At 41.2% G+C, this 23,316-nt stretch overlaps 1 protein-coding gene across 1 annotated transcript in view; it reads left to right on the top strand.

Moving 5' to 3' along the window:
• Positions 1 to 23,316, top strand: part of LOC147144174 (eukaryotic translation initiation factor 3 subunit H) — a 142,907-nt gene that overhangs the window by 94,412 nt on the left and 25,179 nt on the right. Inside the window, exon 5 of the mRNA XM_086038714.1 lies at positions 877 to 1,026. Coding sequence (XP_085894840.1) covers positions 877 to 1,026 — 150 coding nt within the window. The remainder of the gene's footprint in view (positions 1 to 876; positions 1,027 to 23,316) is intronic.

A 23,316-nucleotide genomic window follows, 5' to 3' on the forward strand; every position in this document is an offset into this window, starting at 1 on the left:
AAACCGAAGTTTCCAAAGAAAAACGAACCAAATTGAAATGAGATTTAGCGTACCGTTACACCCCTAATATTTATATATATATATATATATATATATATATATATATATTTGTTTATATATATATTTGTTTATATATGCCATGTACATTGTATAAGTTCAGTGTTTAAGAAGTGCAATCCATTTGTTTACATATCAATGATATCATGTTTCATGCAACATAAAAAGTCGGATAAAGGAGTAAAGATATGAATTTGTTTGCATTATTCTTAAAATCTGCGCTTTAATCTGAATTCTTACTGTTTTACATTATAGTGTACATACTGTAATATGCTTACACCACACTAATGTGACAGAATTACGTGGTCAGGGTGAATGTTTACAAGATTACATGTCAAAGTGTTTAATAAGTTAAAATTTTTAATTGTAGTAGAGAAATAAACTCATTGTTGCATCATCTTCCTTCATCTTAAAATCATATTATCTATAATAGATCTGCTATTGTTTATGTAATAAAGATGAATTAATTGCCTGTTTGTTAAAAAATTAATTGAAAAAGACCTTGGAAAAAAGTCAAACATCGCAAATGCACTTTTAAGAAAAAAAAAAATCAGATTATTTTCCATAATCATTCAACTCTAAAAACATCACAATTGCTGTGCTTAATAGACTGAACTCCATGTTTCACTTGTTGTTGTTTATCTCTAATCAGAGGGAAACACTCAAACCAGTCCACATTTGAAAGTCTTTGAGAGAGAAATGTCACACCCCAAAATAGCTACAATGACTGTAAAAAAGCATTGATTGCACCTATTTAACCTCAACGCAAAGGAATTCACTTGACCTTTCTGTGTGTCTGTCTTTCTCTTTCACCTCCAGATTGAAGAAGGCAAACATTGGCTTTGATCACATGTTCGAGGAGGTGCCCATTGTTATCAAAAACTCTCACCTTATCAATGTGCTGATGTGGGAGCTGGAAGACAAGTCCACAGTCGCTGACAAACACGAACTACTCAACCTATCCAGCAGGTCAGGATTATTGAGCATTTACTCAGAAACCTATGGCCGATTTATGCTTTATGGGGCATATTGTTCTGTTCTTAAGTTAGTAAAGGTGCGGAGCTGCGTACTTTTTTGGGTATGCAGAGCCTCCCATTCACTTCAGTGTGTCATTTATGCACCCCTTGTGGAATGTATGCACTCTAGCTGGCCCTAGCCAATGTGGCGCCCTAGTAGCATATCTGCAAAAATAACGCTTCTCGTGTTATTTTTGTACATATGTTACTGTTGTAATCAGAGCTGGGCATCACCTAACCGCCAGAGATCCTGTCTGCATATTTAACCCATTAAGGATGGGAGCGCATAACCGCTTTTCTAACACTAGAGCCTGGGAGCGCTGTTGCGCCTTTCTACCTTTAAAGTCGGGAGAGCGGATACGTCTTTTTCTTTTTTTAATCCTATTCTCGGTCTCTTAGCCAATTTAATGCATCAGAATATACACGTGACGGTGTTGCGAGACCGTGGAGGATGTCACGGAATTTTTTCGAGCCGTAGGCGTACGCCGTCGATCATGAGAGCGCTGAAATAAGTAACGGCAGTGATGGAGACGACGCACTTGTGGATTTCACCATCGGAACCAGTCGAATGTGATATATGTTTAAGATATGTTTGTAGACAATGACGATATCGACGTCTTTGTAACAGAATAGAGGATGGTAATTACCACTTTATTTAAAAATAAATAAATAAATAAAACTGTCTTAAAAAAAAAAAACTTTACTTTTCGGTTCCCAGAATGCGTTGTGTGGCACAATGCATTTACTAATGAAATATTGCCATTAATCCTTTTCATAAGTGTGCCAACTGTAGGCTTGGGCACCGATAATTAAGTGGAACCGGGTCCATCATTTGGGTTCTCCCGGAACCGTTGAGATTTCAGAATGTCACCGCTAAGTTTTGATTCTGAGTTAGCCGCGCGGAAGAGCTACGAACGAAGTACGACCTTGGGCTCCTGCTGCCGAAACTGCGTCTTAATAGCACGGAAGCTCACCCTCACTCGAGCTGCCGTGGTCCTCTCTGTCATCCCCTCTGATCGCTTCGTACTGGCTGGCAAGTGCGGCGGTGGTAATTTTGGCCGTGCGCACGGCCCTTCCCACTCATCTCCACAGCTGCAGCCGCGGTGGCAGCAGTCGCCTTTCGCGGGGTTGGTGATCCTGCCCGGGCCGGCTCAGCTGGCTCATTCGGCCAACGCCTAGCCATAGAACTGACGCAATGCAGCTTATGACCCAAAAGTCAGAATCGGCTAAGTACGTCTAATGGCAACATTGAGCCAACAAGTTCAACGCACAAATGCACATATCCAGGTAATATTTAGCTTATAGCATATGCAGCTGCATCATATATATAAAGACTGTACATACAGGTACATCATATGGTTACATAGACTGCTTAGATTAGATAGACTTTCCTTGCTTGCCCTTAAAATGCAGCGTGGTGTCATATATATTTTCTTTCTAAAGCAAGTCAAGGTTAGCCAATCAATCAGTAACAGCTGCATCATTGTATTGTCTTGAACTTCTAAAAAATAAAGCTCTTGTAAAAAATAATACTAAATAATAATACAAATATATTTATTGAAATAAATATACTGGTTAAAAACAGCACTTTGACTAATCCATGGTAAACTTTTCACTTTTATGTAAAGTTCACAAATAGTAAAAAGTTCATGAAATTGAAGAAAAGAAAATCGATCATGTGATTTCTCCAAATTATTATTTTTTTTGGTTAAGAATCGGAATCAAGAATCGTTTGGAACCGGAATCGAATCTAAGAACTGGAATCTGAACGGAAATTGTTCAAATTCAAACGATGTCCAACCTTAGTCAACTGTGTTTCCAGTAGTTGAATTTGTGTCATATTTAACACATTTGTTTGATTCATGTTGCATATTTTTTATTATTTTTAAAGGGGATGTATAATGCTGTGTTAAACTTTCCAGAGTTAACTATAGGCATAAACATGATGATATATTACCTTTAGTAAAATGGCGATCAAATTGTTTATGAAAGTGGAGTTATTTTGGTGGGTCTTTTTCCAAGAGTAAGACACCTGGTTCACCAAAACCCCACCTCTCCCCGTGTGGCTGCCGCACCTCTTTCATGACGTCGTCCCAAAACCGGCAGCACACACCACTCACCAAACAGTAAATAGCAAAGAGGCGATGGAAAAACGTATTGTGGAGCCTTATGTTCTCACGCCAGCGAAGCAAAGGAGATTTGTATAGAACAAGCCGCCCTCCCGCTTTCCATGTCTTGGTGGGAGTCAGTGGAGGAACTGGACACAATTTGTAAAATTCAGAATCATTGTATATACACTTAACATCATGTTAAAAATGGTGATCATTCTGCACCAGAATTTATGTGGCCTTATCTACTTATGCCCACTTCAACCTCTGAAAATATCATCTCCACCACCAATCCGAAAACAAGGTGCCCTAAACGGCCATACTTGGCTGCAAGGTCGGCCCCCTCACTAAAGCTCCAGTGCTCCGAATTTTTCAAAGTCCGTTCATCCATCCATTTTCTGCACTGCATATTAGGGATGGATCGATTACCGGCCAGGCCTATTATCGGGGTCGATATTTGGCATTTTGGCGATTATCGGTATCGGCCTTTTTTTTTTAAATTTTAAGGCCGATAAATTAAAAATTGCTTTATTCGTGCTTGCTGCAGCGTGCTTCTCTCTCTATGTTTGCTGCACGATCCCCCGGTCTGCACAGGCAGATTGGCCCGCCCTAAGCACCATCTGATTGGTTCCTTGTGCAGTGCGTAGCAGCCAATCGGCGTAAAGCTGCGTGTTTGCGCTCTGCTTGCTCTCTCTCTCTGTGTCCTGGACGAGCCAGGCACATACACAACGGGAGTCGGCGAGTGAGAAGGTAATGCAATAGACTTCGCCAAAGTTTTAGTTAATGTCAGTCTACTATAACTCACTTGTAACATTACTATGAGCCCTACTATGTCATATAAACAAAAGGGGCAGTTCTGCTCGCCACAGTAAGCTGCCTTGCGGCTCATGCTAACCACTCCCCCAATGTCACAACAGTTAATTTGCTTTGTGAATGATATGGCTCCTGAGAGAAGTTGCTGATAATATCGGGAAATGGTAATAAAAGTAAGTAAAAGTGAGTGCCAGTGTGTGCGTGTCTGTAAGTCACGTCATGAAGATAAGATAAGATAAGAATGCCTTTATTGATCCCACAGTGGGGAAATTTTCATTGTTACAGTAGCAAAGATATAGGTCACACAGGGGCGGCGGCATAATGTGGCCATTAATGTATAACATTGACGGCAAACATTTAGAATCAAACCTATGTAGATATACGCAGTAACATGTGTAGATACACATGTGTATACACACCAACCTACATCTACATAAAAAATATGAGGAACACTCATTTCAGCCTGTACATAGTACAGAGGAAAAAATACTCTAAGTGACAGTGCTGCAGTGCTGTAGTGAAATGTAAGGAACAGCATTGGATAAAAATAAAACTAGACTAACAGTAGTGGGGAATGTTGAGTATTGCACGGTATTACAGTAGTGGGGAATATTGGGTATTGCACGATATGAGCTCAGGTGCAGGACTGCACAATTGCACTAATGACCGCCAGTTTGTAGAGACTACACAATGTTCTTGTTAAAGAGTCTGACAGCAGCAGGCAAGAAGGAACGGCGGAATCTCTCCTTTGCACAGCGAGGGTGTAACAGTCTGTCACTGAAGGTGCTGTGGAGTGCTGTTAGGGTGCCCTGGAGGGGGTGGTCCGGGTTGCCCAGCATTGATGACAGCTTGGCCAACATCCTCCTGTCCCCCACCGAGTCCACAGAGTCCAGGGAGCAGCCCAGGACAGACCTCTTGACCAGTTTGTCCAGCCGCTTCTTGTCCCGGGCCGAGACGCCGCCTGCCCAGGTGACCACTCCCTGGAAGATGACCGATGCAACCACCGAGTCATAAAAGTTCCTGAGGAGTGTCCCCTGAACCCCAAAAGACCTCAGTCTCCTGAGTAGGAAGAGTCTGCTCTGACTCTTCCTATAGAGGGCGTCTGTGTTGTCGCACCAGTCCAGTTTATTGTTCAGATGAACACCCAGGTACTTGTAAGTTGAGATTCTCTCAACATCTGTTCCCCGGATATTCACTGGTGCAGGTGAAGAGTGCTGGCGCCTACCGAAATCCACCACCATTTGTTTGGATATCCCCGCATTGATCAGGAGGCGGTTCTGCTGGCACCAGTCCACAAAACCCTGAGTAAGTTCTCTGTACTCCCGATCATCTCCGCCTGTGATGAGGCCGACAATCGCAGAGTCGTCAGAGAACTTCTGCAGGTGACAGGTAGGGGTGTTGTAGTTGAAGTCCGAGGTGTAGAGGGTGAACAGGAAGGGAGCCAAGACAGTTCCCTGTGGGGCCCCCGTGCTGCAGAGGAGCACGTCAGACACACAGTCCTGTGTCCTCACATACTGTGGCCGGTTTGTGAGGTAGTCCTGGATCCATGTGGTGAGGTGGTGCGCCACCCCCGCCCGCTCCAGCTTGTCTCCCAGTAGGGTGGGCTGGATGGTGTTGAAAGCACTGGAGAAATCAAAGAACATGATCCTCACAGTGCTCCCCGCCTTCTCCAGGTGGGAGAGTGAAGTGTGGAGGAGGTAGATGATGGCATCATCCACACTGATGCCAGGCTGGTATGCGAACTGGAGTGGGTCCATTGAGGAGCTCACCAGGGGGCGCAGGTGGACAAGGACCAGTCTCTCCAGGGTCTTCATCAGGTGAGACGTCAGCGCCACTGGTCTGAAGCTGTTGAGCTCCTTCGGGTGGGGGGTCTTTGGCACCGGGACCAGGCAGGATGTTTTCCATAGCTGGGGGACCCTGCCCAGCTTCAGGCTCAGGTTGAACATGTGCTGGACAATTCCACACAGCTGGTCTGCGCAGGATTTGAGGAGCTGGGGGCTGATGCCATCTGGACCCGCTGCCTTCCTCGCCTTCATCTTCTTCAGCTGGTTCCTCACCTGAGATGTTGTGAAGGCCAAGGCTGGACAGGAAGGAGTGGTGGCTATCTGGTGTAGCTGGGAGCTGGAGACTGTGGAGAAAAGAGGGGAGGGGGTGACACGCCCAGCAGGAGGAGTAGGTGGAGACTGCAGCAGGAGAGACTGAGTGGAGGCAGGCATCTGATCGAATCTATTGAAAAAGAGATTCAGCTCATTTGCCCACTGCAGGTCCCCCCCAGTCTGGGTCTTGGGTTGTCCGTGGCCTGAGATGGTCTTCAGGCCCCTCCAGACTCCCCTGGCGTTATTCTGCAGCAGCTGCTCCTCCATCCTCTTCTTGTAGGACCTTTTCCCCTCTCTGATCCTCCTCCTCAGCTGGCGCTGCACAGTCCTCCGCTCCTCTATGTTGCCTGACGCAAAAGCCCTCCTCTTCTCCTTCAGGAGAGCTTTTATGTCTGGTGTGATCCAGGGTTTGTTGTTGGAGAAACACCTTACTGTCCTGGTGGGTATGGTGTTCTCCATGCAGAAATTTATATAGTCTGTAACAGTGTCCGTTAGACTACTAATGTCTTCCCCGTGAGCATCGCTGAATACTTCCCACACAGTTGTGCTGAAGCAGTCCTTTAAGGCCTCCTCGGCCTCTCCAGACCATCTCTGAACCGTGCGGGTCACAGCTGGCTGCCTGCGGACCAGAGGTTTGTACACAGACTGGAGAGCCACCAGGTTGTGATCAGCTTTGCCCAGCGGGGGGAGGGGCAGTGATGTGTATGCCTCCTTGGTGTTGGCATAGAAAAGGTCCAGTGTTTTATTGTCTCTGGTGTGGCAGGTGACATACTGTGTGAATGAAGGCAGAGAGGAGGAAGGGGAGGCATGATTGAAGTCACCAGAGATGAGTACCAGGGCATTTGGGTGCTGTGTTTGTAGCCTGCTCACTGCTGCAGTCAAGACATCACAGGCTGTGTCGCTGCTGGCAGCTGGTGGGACGTAGACGGTCACCGCGATCACGTGACTAAACTCTCGCGGGATGTAGAATGGCCTCATGCCAACAGCTAGCAGCTCAATATCCCTGCTGCAAAGCTGCTCCTTAATCGTGATGTGCCCAGGATTACACCATCTATCGTTCACAAACACAGCCAGCCCTCCTCCTTTCCTCTTTCCACTCTCCAGCGTCCTGTCCGCGCGTATGATTTGGAAGCCGTCCAATTCTACGACCGCGTTCGGCGTTAGCGTTGTTAGCCACGACTCCGTGAATAGCATCAGGCTAGCCTCCCGGAAGTCCCTCTCGTGCCGGGTAAGCGCCGCTAGCTCGTCCATCTTGTTGGGGAGCGATCTAACATTCCCCATGATAGCAGACGGGAGGACGGGATGGTATCGTCTCCTCCTTTCCCGGCGTTTAACCCCCGCACGAGATCCCCGTCTCTTCCTCCTCAGCTCACGGGGGATATCGGGTCTTGCCCCGGGAGCCGGCGCATGGTTAGCATGGAGTGCTAACAGCTGATTCCGGCTGTAAACAATGGGGGCTCGGCTCCGAGCCAAGTCGCCGGACACGATCGCGCAAATAATAGCCATCAGCAGCAGCAAGAATACCGCAGTTTGGGTGTCCATTGCTACGCAAGTTACGACTATCAATTATACGAAAAAAGTATGAGGTAGAGTAATATTAAAGAACAAAAACACACGAAAAGGCTCACCGATGAGCCGGAGCTACTGTAGCGGGCTGCCACTCGCGCGGCGCCGGAAGTCGTATGAAAAGCTAAATTCAACTTTATTTATAGAGCACTTTAAAACAACCACCGCTCCAAGTGCTGTACATGGTGCAAAAATTGACGGCAAAGTACTGCATGTGAAAGTCCGGTCTTGGAAACATGCTTACAGCATGTTGGCCACCAACTTTGCAGAGATGGGAGCACGGCTCTTGTCATGCCATACCCTGCACTTTTTTGTGGGACTTAAAACCAAGATCTAGAAAAACTTTAACATCTTGTAAATCACTAAAGTTGTTTAATAAACATGGACTTAAAGGCATTTGAACTAAGTTAAGTGTTGGAGTTTTTATTTTTCATAAATTTGACACCATTTTACCCCTTTTTTGTACAAATAAATATCGGCTTCAAATATAGGTTATCGGCCGCCTTGACTACGAATAATCTGTATCGACCCTGAAATAAGGATATCGGTCTAGCCCTACTGCATATCCTCACTCGGGTTGGACGTTTTGCAGGAGGGTGAATTTTAGTGCTGATGTTTTTTATATCCATACCTATTGTAAAAATGCCAACGTTCAGGCCAATTAAATGTTCCTTTAATCATATATATTTGTACTAAAAATGATATTTTTACTGTTGTTACTCATTCGTGTAATCACTTTATTTTCATATACCACTATGCACCTACCACCTTTATAAATGTGGAAGTGTACAACAACTAAACCGGGCACTCAAGTTAATTCATCATCGGTGATACAGTGCATATAAACCACCGCTCTGCCTGGGCAGGAACGTTGATTTCAAATGCATTCACCTTGTTCCTCTTCATCTATGTAATTGTTTATATTGATTTCAATTTGTTATTCTTTCCTTTTGAATTTAAATTAAGACTGGGAATAAAAGTCGACCAAGTCAATGACAATGATTTTTTTTGCCCTGAGGCATTGGTATTGTACTGCAGCCACACAGACATTTCCAGGCCACATACGTCCATTGTACTCTATCTTATAAACACTCATGACCCTTTCACACTCTATTAGCACCCTATCATGGTGGAAAGTTGAGACTGAGTCGGTGAGATTTTCTATGTTTGGGGCATGTCTCGCCAGGACTTGCCACAGTGATTATGTTTGGCATAGTTTTACATTGCATTCCCTTTCTGATGCATCCCACTCATTTTAACACAGGCTGTGGCTTTGAAATAGAGTCTAAGCATACTCATTAGGATGTTAGCGTTTGTGACTAGGATTTGAATTGTGGTCCCGTGAGTCAAAAGCAGCAGCCCATCGCATTGCTTAGCTGCAAGGTAATGTGTTTTCAATCTATTACCGCTAGCTAGAACACAGTAACCCCAACATTAGTAGTTGGAAAGTACTGCATGGTGTTTGTATTCCCGATATCATGTTAAGATCTGCGACAGTTGGAAATGTAAACTAATTTGTTTTAGACTGCAACAATGCTAAACTTGACTTAACAAAGCTCGAGACACGTCTGTTGTCAGCACATCGCTAAGCAGAGAGACAGTGCAAGTGCCGTGAAATATTAAAGAAAAAAAACAAAATAGCAAGCCAATGTAATGCACGTCCATGGTTCCATTAGGTCATGGGCTCACTCAGAGCTGCCGAGATAGGCTGTTGACAGGCATGACAACACAACAGCCATCCTTGGTTCTAGCAGCGGGCCGTTGGCTTACTCGCGGCCGCCCGAGTTGCGTTCTCTGCGGCAGGCAAGTTTTGATGCACCACTCCCTGGCTGGAGCTTTTTCTTTTTTTTTTTCCTAACAGTTTTGGGACAAATTAATTTATATATATAATACTTTACGTATAGAATCTTTACCATTGTGTGACTATAGAGTTACACTGCAAAAATTTCACTAGAAATTTTAAGAAAAAAATATATTAAACTAAGAAAAATTATACTTAAAATGAGCTAAATTATCTGCCAAAAGAACAATAATATTTTACTTGACAAGATTTTGAAAAATTGGAAAATAATGCTTGGCCCATATCAAACACAGCGGTCTTGAAATTAGTATTTTTAAACTAAAAACTTTTCAAGCTGTAATATTTAGAACTATTTTCTTAAAAGAAGGAAATAGTCACTTAGATTTGGTTAAATTAGACTTGATAACTGGAAATAGGAAAAATAAGCTTAGTAAATAATATAACAAAACTGGAACAGCACTTGACTCTGATGGTTTTTACAAGGAAAAAATGCTTAAAGTAACACTTTGATGAGCTTAACATTGTTACTTATGTTTGCATGTAAAGGCCTAGATAGACCAAACCGACGTCGGAGGTCGTGAAGCGTCGTGGCGTCTAAATGCGCCATCTGATTTCTGTAGTGACCACCGTCGTAGTGTCGTAACTCGTCAGTAAGCGTCTGGACGGTGTTTACACATGTTGAATGGGCGTCGCTAGTCGTGACATTTGGTTCACTCTGACCACTCAACCAATCACAGCAGACCTGTTTTCTTAATCTGAGCCGTGATTGGTCGTTGTGAGCGGTTGTGATGTCATTTTCCGTCGACAGAAGACAAAATGGCCGCCCCCAGAGATGGCTAAAAACGAGTGCATTTTGCTGCTTAATTTATATTCCACAAACGCAAAATTAATCAGAATGCCGTGTTTCAGCTATTGGGCCTGCTGGGAACATATTCTTGAAAAAAATATGTTTGGGTTGTCTTCCACTTTAAGATTTCAGTTTTTTGCAGTGTACTTGTTTATTTGATGAGTCGTTAGGATTATTGATTCTAAAATGATTCAATAGTGACAGCCCTACTTGAAATTCTGCATTATTAGTAATAATTAGTTTGAATATAATTATATTGAAAACAAATTTTCATCTGATTTTTAGGGTGACCTCCTGAGTCCACGCCGTCCGTCCTTAGCATCTGTCCATCTCACCTGAGCTGGCCCTGACTCTGGGTGGAGCAACCCTCAACCCTTGCGTTTCCTGTTAAATCTCACCTAGCGTTCATTCTCCCAAAGACTTAAGCATGTTACTTTTCGGCACTCCAGAGGCTGCAGTAATTCTAGCGGCCCATGAATTTCAGACATTGTTCTGACGACTTGTGATGGCCGGTCCTTGCTGACTGGCGGCTGAGTCGTGATAAGAAGGTGTGTGAGGCACACTTGAGCCATATTCGCTCAACGAAAGCCTAACGGCCGTGACGTCCCTGCTGTATTACACCGGCGGTCAAATGTCATCATTTAATCATATTAAATGTTGACAAAGAATCAGTGCCGGATGACTCCCCCACACCTGCGAGGAGCATTTCAGCATGCTGATAGAGGCTTGTAATTTGAAAGCGGCAATCACAAGAATTTTGGGAACTTGGCTGGATTTTCCCGAGTGGCCGATCTGTATTGTGCCGTCCTTCACCCTCGTCGGTGAGTAACTTTCCGGGTGTGACGCCCACATCTCGCCTACAATTAACTTTTATAGTGTCACGTCCGCCTTAAGACCATTCCCGAGTAAATTTTAGCAACATATTTCACTTGTTGTGCAAGTATATTTAAGAATATTTTCCCATAGTTAGTGCTCACTTTACTAGGGCCGATTTGCAAAATGTCATGCATATTACAAGTCTAGCTCGTACAGAATTGTATTTCGATTTCTCAGTCTCTCAGCATCTGCCTCCAAGTGTTAGTAAGCAATCATTTATGGAAATAAATGTGCTGCAAGTCATGAAACAGCTGTGAAGCTGCTGCTAATAAAAATAATTCCCCGGGGGCAGGTGTGAGAAATTAGCACAATGATGACTGTCGATCCATGCTCGCTCATATAGACAGTGTGTCTAAATACTGTAGTGTAGCAAATGACAAGTTAGATATGAGTTTCAAATCAAAATATGCATATTAGATAAAAGTTCAGAATTCCAGATACAGACTAAGCCATCTGGGATCCCCTTATGACTTGTGACTCTGTTCCTCCTCATTTCTTTAAGGAGGTTCTCCCAAGTATTGGTAAATCGGTCTTGGCCATTATCAACAGCAGTCTGTCTTCAGGTGTAGTTCCCCAACAGTTTAAACATGCTGTGGTGCAACCCTTGCTCAAGAAACCTGGCCTTGATCAAGATGTAGTTAAATTTTGATATAAGCGCAACACTTTTGTTTTCGCTCCCATTTTTTTATGAGATGAACTCAAAGTTCTAAAACTTTTTCCACATACACTATCACCCATTTCTCTCAAATATTGTTCACAAACCAATCTAAATCTGTAATAGTGAGCACTTCTCATTTGCAGAGATAATGCACCCCACCTCACATGCATGCCATATCAATATGCTGATTAGACACCATGATTAGTGCACAAGTTCTGACGACTGCCCACAATAAAAGGCCACTCTGAAAGGTGCAGTTTTGTTTTATGGGAGAGGGGTATGGTGAAAACCACATGCCACACACGCTGTCTGCCACCGGCCCTGAACAATATAAACCGGGACTCATTCGTGAAGAGAACACCTCTCCAACATGCCAGACGCCATCAAATGTTACGACGATGAACTGGAGTCAGGTCGAGACCCCGATGAGGATGACAAGGCATGCAGATGAGCCTCCTGAGACGGTTTCTGACCGTTTGTGCAGAAATTCTTTGGTTATGCAAACCGATTGCTTCAGCAGCTGTCTGAGTGGCTGGTCTCAGACAATCTTGGTGGTGAACCTGCTGGATGTGAAGTTCCTGGGTTGGTGTGGTTACACGTGGTCTGTGGTTGTGAGGCTGGTTGGATGTACTGCCAAATTCTCTGAAACACCTTTAGAGACGGTTTATGGTAGAGAAATGAACCTTCAATGCACGAGCTATAGCTCTGATTGACATTCCTGCTGTCAGCATGCCAATCGCACGCTCCTTCAAATCTTGCGACATTGGTGGCATTGTGATGTGATAAAACTGCACGTTTCAGAGTGGAATTTATTGTGGGAAGTTTAAGGCACACCTGGGCACTAATCATGGTGTCTAATCAGCATCTTGATATGATACACCTGTAAAGTGTGATGGATTATCTTGGCAAAGGAGAAGTGTTCACTATGACAGATTTAGACTGGTTTCTGAACAATATTTGAGAGAAATTGTGATATTGTGTGTGTGGAAAAAGTTTTAGAGCTTTGAGTCCATCTCATAAAAATGGGAGCAAAAACAAAAGTGTTGCATTTTTATTTTTTAGTGTAGAATACACATAAAGCAGAATCCCATTCAAAGCAGTAATATTGCTATTAGTGTCCGTCCGATTAATCAGGTAGCTAGTTTTATCGGCCCATAATGGGCCTTTTTGAATAATAAATTAATAAATAGGGCCGGAGTTTTGCAGATTAACACTGATAATCTTACTTTCTCATGGAATATTAAAGAATCTGCTTTTGATCCAAAACACACAATATCATCTGTGAAGCTTGTCATAATGTCATGGCTTGGGCTTGCATGGCTATTTCTAGAACCGGCTCACTAGTCTTTATTGACGATGTAGCTAACTTGATGATGGCAGCTAGGGCTGCTCGATTATAAAAAAAAATATTAATCACGATTATTTTGGTAATAATTGCAATCACGATTATTTAAATGATTATTTTTGCCACAAAACAAGAACAGGTTTAAACATGTTAAAAATATTAAGACAAAATTCTTTGAAACGCTATAATTTAAGTTTGTTTTGGACCCAACAACATTTATTCAATTATGTATTTATTTATTTTTTCATTAAAGCACAAATGTATAAATTTAAGTATGGTTTACTTGTATAAACAAACGAGTCAACTTGCTATGCACTTATAATTGCCAAAGTAGTAAACTACTTGGAGTAAAATGCCAATTTTGACAGAATAACAGACATGCTATTCACCTATACATTTAGACCTTTTTCTGGAGCCTTTTTTTGTTTTTAAAGTAATAATTACTAATAGGAAACAAAGTTAAAGTAATTTGCTTCTGATAAATTATAAATTTAATATGCTGATTGGGTCAAACTAATTTAAATGTTGACTGTGACATACTAGTACGTAATCTATACATTGCTTCTGAATTACAGTAGGCCATATATAAACTGTATTACAGTATAATGACCAATATATATGTTTGCAATTTGCATTTGAAGCAATTTGAAGCAAAAATGAATACAAAAAAATGTACTTCATATTAGGCTTGTCAAAAATATCGATACTTCGGTACTTACTCGATACTAAACATTTTGAACCGATACAATACTAGCTTGCTGTGGCATCGATATTACCGATACCAAACCACTGACTTCGATACCAACAGCGCTTTGCCAACGTGTGCTCCTAATGGTCTGCTGCCCCCGCACATACTGCCGAAGCCTGCCCCATGCGCCCCTCCCTCCCTCCCTCCCTGCTCTGCCGAGTGCAGACTGCTCGTCGACTCCCTAGTTAACCGCGCAGAAAAGCTACGAACGAAGTACGACCGATTTAAAAAAAAAAAAAAAAAAAAAAAAAAAAAAAAAAAAAAAAAAAAAATTTAAGTGTGCGCACACGGTACAGCGCGCTGCCCCGGGCTCCTGCCGCCGAAGCTGCGTCGCAATTGCACGGAAGCTCGCCCCCACTCGAGCTGCCGTGGTCCTCTCGGTCAGCCCCGGAACCGTAATTGTCCAAATTCAAACGATGCCCAACCCTACCTGCTACTGTTCTGGATAGCCAATAACTGAAAGTATTTTTAAAAAAAATTTTGCTTTAATGTTTTTTTATGACTATTCTTATTATTATCTGTGACTTGTTGGCTTGCCTTAATAGATAAACATGTGGGTCTAGATACTTACAGATTTTGTTGTCAATTTATGTTACTGTATGTGGTGGGTGTTATTCTTTTTCACTAACTCAAACAACTTGAAAATGATGTGCCATTGGTGTTGCACAGTATGGTTATTTCTTTGCACTAGTTCAGACAATTTACAGATGAATAATTGTTTTTTTTGTTTGTTTTGTTCTTTGCACTATGTCTTCCTTTGTTTTGCACTACCCCAGGCTCAGACAACTTAAAATGTGTTCCAGGCATTGACTGTACAGAGGGTTGTCGAAATTAAATACTGAAGTTGTACTATTTCTTTGCACTACCGCTTAAAAAAACTGTTGTATTAATGATCATTTAAGTTTTGGGCGATAAAACAAAGTTTTACAGTAAAAAAAAAAAGCATGTGCTTTAATTTGCTCCGTGTGGTATCGAAATGGTATCGAGTATCGATACTGAACTGGGTATCTGTATCGAAGTTGAAATTCTAATATCGTGACAAGCCTACTTCATATTATAGACTACACAAGAAATTTAACTTGAGTCACAGTAATAATGTTTATCATGGTTTCTATTTTTGTGCTAGTAAAAGTAGTGCATATTTGCATAAGATATATATTGCAAAGTTGAAGTCTGTGCCCTAAACATTTGGAAGCCTCGTCCGGGCAATAGATTCTGTTATCTTTTTGTGTCCCTCTGATGTTGATGGGTGGGGGTTGCTGCGTACAGTGTTTCCACGACTGAGATTTGCGTTGCAATGCCAAATCTAACTCTGTGTTTTCTTGCTTTGGTGTATTATAACATCATCGTAAACCAAACGATAGTTGAATAGATTCGTTGTGTTGCCGGTGGATGCATAGACAACTTGCACTTTATACGTCTTTGCTCGCCGTCTTCCACGGCAATCCCAAAATGTAACCAAATACGCGATTTTAACTTGCCTTGCTTGTTTACAAGTCGTTCCTGTGGCGGGTCTTGTGCCATTTTTAGGTCTGTTACTCTGTTAAAACATTGAGTAGGAGCATGTGCAGTGTGACTTGCGGGCTGGCTGGCTGGCTAGCTAGCTAGCTTGGAGAGGGCGGTGCGGCGGAGTAACTCGTGTGCGCATACCTCAAAACAACTCAAAATTAGTATTAATAATCGTTTTTTTATGATTATGCCAATTTTGTAATTGTGTATTGTAATAATCGAAATCGTAATTGAATTTTGATTAATTGCACAGCCCTAGTAGCAGCAGAATGAATTCTGAAGACTACAAAACCATTGTGTTTGGCAGTTTACAGCAAAATACATTCACACCTATTTGGAGAGACTTCATCATGCAACAAGACAATAACCCAAAATACACTGCCAACACAACACATGACTTAATCAGGGGGGGGGGGAGTGGAAGGTCTTTGACTGACCAAGTCAATCACAGGACCATAACCCAATAGAGAATGTATTTTACATCCTGGAGTGGAGACTGAAGGGAGAAACCCCCAGAAACAAAGAAGAACTAGAAGAAGTGACATTTACTGATGCAGTTATTGCAAGTAAGGGTTATGCCACCAAATATGAAATATTAATCACTTGAAGTTAATTTAATAATGTCGGTTCCAATGCTTTTGGTCACTTGAAAAGTGGGTGGTATCAAAGCTCTCCTGAGTTGTTTAACACACCTAGATGTAAATAAGTACCATGGAATAAAAGCTGGAATTCTTAACCTTTGTATCATCTTCATCTTTTGAGTTGAAACACAAATTTCTTCAGTACACAACAAAAACAATGGAATTGACCTTGCCGCCCCAATACTGTGGGAGGGAACTTTCCAAGGCTCTATAAAACCATGGCCAATTGACCCCAACTGCTCTATTGGTCATTTTGACCAAAAAAACAATTATAATTTCTCTTTTCAAGTTACCTTTTTGATAAGGGCTGTCATAAATTAATCTATTCAGAATCGATTATTCCATCGATTACAGCCCCCACCTCCCCACTCTCCTTTCCCCCTTGTTTCCTTTCCTGATGTAAGAATGCAAGTCAGTTTCTTTTTTTGTATTGAATTGTAGTATCTGTTTCACTACATCTTCTGCTGACAGTCTCGCCCTTTTCGTCTTAAGTTCCCGTCCTTCAAGGAAATAAATGATAATAGGTTTTTATTTGTTTTCCTTTTGTCTCATCTTGTAATATGTGGCCCTATTTGTCTTTGTCAACCACTTGTAAAGCTAAGTGAATGCCGTTGTATTTGAGGTAGCACGGTTGTTAACACAGATGATAGTTTCTCACAGCGGTGGATTGCTTGAATGTGAATCATTAGATTTCAAATGCTTCTGTTATGTCCCAAAGGATTCTGTATTTGTAACCCCCCCCCCCCCTTTTAAAGTACATGACTTTTGTCATCATTTGCCCAGCTTTGCTCAACACGTTTCTTGAATAAGATGCACTTTCAGTTAGGTTTCATCTGTCCACAGTAGAAACTATTGTAACACCATTGTTGGTGTTTAAAGGATGATGCAGTTGCAGATGCTCTTCAGTTGCATTTCTCTCACAAGCAATATCAGAATGCACATTCATTCAGGAGTCGCTATCGGCCAAAGCTCATGCCCAGTCAACCGACTGCCTGCTTAATGAAGGAATTATTGCATTGTGACATAATGAAGACAATGACACAAATAAAACACAAAATCTGGAAACTTCTGTCTCTTTGAAGAAAATACGACAAGACACCATATTTTAGTTCCTTTCAAATACTGAACTTGCTTGGCTTGACTCAGCTCACGTTGCTCGAATCAGTACTCTGTTTTTCTCAGCTTGCTTCTGTTTCGGTTTGTATTTAAAATTAATGGCTCGTGTTGATCACTGCCTCCACTCTGGGTAAGTTTTTTTAATGTTTTCTTCAGTTCACCTCTGTTTTGGTTTGCAGCTAAAGTTACTTGATAAACATATTTCATAAGGTACACGGTGCATTTCACAAGACAAGGCTGTGAACAACTCGTGTTGTCACTGGGTTTTTTTTTTCCCCGTCTGCTTGTTTCTAATTTGGCTGGTGATATACAGTAAAGTCAGTTGGAACACTGCTTGAACGCAATGCTTTTGAGAAAAATACAGTGAAGTTAGACACATTAATTCCCAGTTTGCCATCACTGGGTGTTTGGATGAATCACCAAGTTCACAATATGATTAGAAAGTTGCTGAGATGACAACTCTTGCATACCTAATTCATAGTTTCCTACTGCATGCATTGTATTCATTCATGCAGTTAAAAATATGAGTGTGTATATTTGACTTTATATTAAAAAAATAGTTCCTTTGCTCTTGTGATGAAAACATTGAAATATATTCTGACCGAAAAATTAATTATATATATATATATATATATATATATATATATATATATATATATATATATATATACACACACACACACACACACACACACACACACACACACAAACAGCCCTTCGAATAATCCAAGGTAAAGTTCACAAATAGTAAAAAGTTCATGAAATTGAAGAACAGAGAAGTTCATGATTTGTCCAATAATAACTCATTTTTTTATGTTAAGAATCGGAATCAAGAATTGTTTGGAACCGGAATCGAATCAAAGAACCGGAATCGGAATCATCCAAATTCAAACGATGCCCAACCCTCGTTGTGGGGTGGGCGTACCGATTTTAGCAATGTGAAAGGGGCATTCCAGAGACAATACGCAATTTACTTATTGCTCGAAAATGGATTAATATTATTGAAATTGAATGCCACTTACAGTTTCCTGAGCAAAATGTACAGAGAACCTCTTTAAAGGTCCTTTAACTCATTTTTTTTCTGATCACATCAGTTACTGAACAAGTGTTAAGTTTCAGTAGCTGTTATATGCATTTATTTACACAAATTACAAATATAGCAAACATATAAAACACACGCAAAACAGGCTAACATATTTGATGGACAATGAAGTTGGCTGTACTTCATATTAGTTTTGCCACATTATGGCGCATGCGGTTTATTGGTTTTAAAGCACAATGTTGGCCATGTGTCATTAATTTCTGAGTTTATGGTAAGTAACTATACACTAGTTTGTGTATTTGCCTCATTCAGGTCAAGTTTCTTTTTAGGGGTGCCATAGCAACAGAAACACACCAGAGGGAAAAGATACCTAAAAATTTTCACAGACGCAACCCGTAGGTCAAATACACACACCCAACATCAACACACACATCCGAAGTGTACACAGGGCCGAAATTTACCCAGACCAGGCAGCCCTTGTGGGCACAGTTGTAATTTAGATAAACAGTTTCAATGTATTTATTTATGATTTTTTTAATTCTATTTTGAATGGGCCAAACTTTCTCAAATGAAACGGTATAATTCCAGAGAGAGCGCTTCAAACTAGAAGTGGAGTGCTGCAGCCTTGTCAAGATTGAACTTGCAGCAGCAGCGACGCTCTCCACTTCGAATGGGGCCTGTGGGAAGAAACAGCAAGGCTGATAGTGTTGTTTTCAGTGTTGCCAGTGTGGCAGTGTTGGTAAAAGATCAGCGATGTGATACAAAAGTAAGAGATGGAGTAACAGCACAAGGGAAGGGTGCTCGAGTCCAGTCTGCGTTTTCTTAAATCTCCAGAGAGTTTAATGTTCGATTCTTCTCAAGGCATGTCACAATTGCATTGAATCTGGGGGAAAAAAAGCATATGTATATTTGTGGAAGGCATGGCTGTGCCGATATAGAATCGACAAGTCTTTCAGTTAATGTTTTGAAAGCTGTCTTTTTCGTGCTATGCGTCGTTAAACAAACCTTTTAAATGTAATGTAAAGCTTACAACCTACAGTAAATGAACCAAATGCACGACAACGCATTGAGCATTTATGGGGGGAAGCTTAGGCTTAAATTTGTTCATAAATTCATGTGTGATAACTAGTGTTGTTCCGATACCACTTTTTGGCCCCGATACCGATTCCGCTACCCGGCTGTGCAGTATCGGCCGATGTCGATACTGTACCGATACCTCACCGTTTGAAAAAAAATCCAAAATAAGGAAATTTTTTTTGTGGTGATTCTAAAGAATTGCACTTAGTTGGATGTAAAATTATTCATATTGAAATCATCACTTCTGAAGTATCTGTAGTTACATATACACACAAAATACAGCCTATTTTCTTAGCTCTTCGTGCTTGTGAGAGTGAGACATGGGATACATACTGTATTCACATGAATGTACATTTGTAAAAAAGCAAGGTGCAGCATTTGTACTTCTAAAATATATTCAGTGATTCTAACCGACCCCCCAATGCGTGACGTCACATTTGTATGCTGCCAGAAGGGCAGGCGGTCGAGTGAGTGGGATAACAGAAGTCCATTATGTGTTTCTAAAAATGGTTAACACCTGTGCTGTTTATGGTTGCTCTAATCGGTCAACTCGAGATTCTATTTTGTGATACCGGCTTGGATTCAAATTAACCAGGGGCAAAAACGAAGTTGTTTGACACAATGGCTGTCAAATCTTCGTGACCACTTAACACCATCACAACATACAAGGTTATGATCTGATGACTTTATATCAGTTAATGTTTTCTTTTTACTTTTCATTCAAGATTTACTTCGCACTGCTGTTCAACATTAATCTGTTAATTATATAGGTATACAAATTTCATATACGTTGATGGAACATTATAGAACATTTTGCTGAGCGATGTGTTGAAAACAAACTCGTCTCTTTGTTAGCAGTTAGCAAGCTAGGGCGAGCTCGAAAAGCTTTGACGGTCATAAAGACGAGTTTATCTGGACACAAACCATTTTATGAAAGACATTTTACACCATTAAACTAGTGATCGATGTGTCAAACAAAAGCAACATACTTTGCTACGAGACAAAGATCCAGCCGACATGCCCCCAAAGTAATTGCAGGCTCTTGATAGCATCAAAGCCCCCCCAAACAACTGCCTCCAATGCGGCGATGTATGTCCTTATAGCGACCTTTTTCATCGAACTAGACATAAGTAGACCGATGACCAATAACGCTAATAATGGATAAGGCTTCTCCTCGTATTTTCCTTCCGCATGCGGCTCTCAAATATGCGCGCTGCGTTCAAATAATGATCCCAGTATCAATAACCGGCATCGGCCTTTTATTTGTTAGTACCGACCAATCCGATACCAGCGTTTTAATGCGGTATCGGAAGACCATCCGATATCAGTATCGGTATCGGAACAACACTAGTGATAACGTCGGCTTGTCTAATAGATATATTCAATAGTTAGGTGTAGAACTGAACCGATAAGTGTTTTGATAATCAATTAATGCTTCAGAGACCTTGTTCAAGTTTAAATTTTCAAAATCCTTGGAATTTCAGACTGTCAACAGTAAATATTCTCATATTTCTGTAGTCCTCCATGGAATTTTCCAAATAAGACATTTGCAAACATCTGCTTTTAGTTTGAAAAACTATCAATATTTTCATCAATTTTCGTACGTTAGGACCAAAGTTCATTAGACAATTCAACATGGTAACAATGAATCGGCGAGTGTTGCAGTTCTCTCTCTCATGCTCTCTCTCTCTATTTGTCTTTCTCTCCCTCTCTCTCTCTCTTTTTGTCTGTCTCTCGCTCTCTTTGTCTCTCTGTCTGCCTGTCTTTCTGTCTGTCTCTCTCACGCTGGCTGGCTGTTTGTTTGTTTGTCTGTTTCTCTGTCTCTCTCTGCATGTCTCTACTTTGCTCTCTCTCGCTCTCGCTCTCTCTCGCTCTCTCTCGCTCTCTCTCGCTCTCTCTCTCTGAGATGCACATGTATTGGTAATCAGGGTCATCCGTCATGTAAACAGAAGCATTGTGTGTCATGTAGTGTCATGGATAACTGATGTTATAAACAGAGTCCGAAAGCTACGGCGCATTTCATCAAAAGTACTTAATTCATTGCAAACATGCCTTTTATGGTAGCACAACGGGGATGGAAAAACAGTACTTTGTGGATGATCGCTTTCATTTCTGACATAGGGAAAGTCATGTTTGCTGGAAGTTAGCCGTAGTTAGCACACACATTTTATGGCATGGTTGATGTGATAACACAATGTTCAGTTTGGTATGCTAACATATTGTTGCATCTACTATGGATTATGGCGGCATTACTCAGTGAACTCGGGTTTATTAACAACCACAACAGTTTTTGTCTGTGGTTGATATAACTTAGTTTGTTACAATGTGGAGCTAAAAAAAAAAAAAAGTTACCCATAATTTTTAAGGATTTTTGTTTGTTTTTCAGGTGCATACCACATTTTGTTTGTGTTGATAAATTTACTACTTTTAAATAATGCATACTATGAAGGAAAACAAAATGTTTTGGATAAAAACAAATAAAAGCAATATTAAAAAACAATACAAGTGTTTATTGTAGTTTTCTTTAGTGTAGTGCATTTTCCTAATTTTACTACCTTCTACATTTACAAAATTAAATAAATAAAAAGCTTGGTGCCCAAGAAGAGTGAAATATGTTCACAACTATTTCTTTTTGTAGTTATAGATAGTTTCATCGTATTAGTGCAACTTAGAGGTAAGATCAGGCATAAAAAATCCAGCCCTACCCGACCCAGGCCCCCGTGTATTAAAGCCCGACCCAGCCCGACCAATTAACTTGATTTGCAGGTCCGAGCCCGAAGCAAACCCGAAATTTCATAGTTTGACGATCATCACTTTTTCCAGTACAGCTGTTTAAATGCCTGCTCAGCGTCGAGGTGCCAGTCTTTTTGCTCTCGTATGAAAGCAAAGCGCCACATTGACTACATTCAGCGAATCCAACGCAAGTTTCTGTAGTATTTTCAACAATCAATTTGAAGCTTTTCCACATCACGGGCACCACGCCCGCGCGCATCGCGCACGGCAGCCGGGGCCGCGAGCACACCACAGCCGATGCGCCCGCGAAGCACATCACGGGCTCTTACCGGTGCATGTTTGCCTTTTCAGTTCCCCTGTCTTTGGTTTATCCTTGACTTCTTGCTGCTTCATATCGGGAATACCAGGGCAAAATAGATGCAGACTGGCGAAGGGAAAGATTAAAGAGCGAGCTCTGGCTCTGTCACGTGCACAAAGCGTGCTCTGGCTCTGCGGCTCCTGTTTAGTAGTTTAATAGCAATTACCCTACAGCGTCTTCTCTGTTTTATCCAAATTATTTATTTTATTTTATAACTATTCCTTTGTTTAGTATCCACACATTGTTCTAGTATACATTTTTATAAACATATATTTATTAAATATCGGCCCGACCCGAACGTAATGATTGACATTTTAGGCCCGAGCCGACCCGAATTTCGGGCTTAAGATCTTACCTCTAGTGCAACTCTGCATTGCGTATAATTTTAGTTCAATTTTCAAGCGCAAAATTATTTACAGCAAAAAGACATTATTTCATGCCACGATTCACATATGATCCAATTAGTCGACTAAACGTGACTACTGTGGATGATCAGTCAACTAGCAAAATAATCGTTTGTGGCTGCCTTAAATTATTTTACTGTGAATTTTATTCAGCACATTGCTATTTTTCTTTATTACAACATAGTAACACATAAGGAGCGTATTTTTGTGGAGGTTGGAGCAGGTTGATGTCATTTCAATGGAGAAATTTGATATACAAATAGATTGAGGTACGAGCTTGGTCATGGAACAAATTAAACTTCAAAATTCCTCTGAATATGATAAGTCAATATATAACTTTAGGTTGGTCCTTATTCAGTTTTCCAGTATAGCCACACTCAACTACTATTCGTACCTGATTTATAAATACAGTATCTGAACAATATTTCATCCTCTATTTAAAACATTTAGTCTGAAAATTCACCATTATTCTCGTATAATCTTGATTTCAGCCTGAGTGATGAGC

The sequence above is a fragment of the Filicampus tigris genome, chromosome 8 (assembly GCF_054856515.1).
Source record: "Filicampus tigris isolate MCC_2025a chromosome 8, RoL_Ftig_1.0, whole genome shotgun sequence".
Classification (NCBI taxonomy): Eukaryota; Metazoa; Chordata; class Actinopteri; order Syngnathiformes; family Syngnathidae; genus Filicampus; species Filicampus tigris.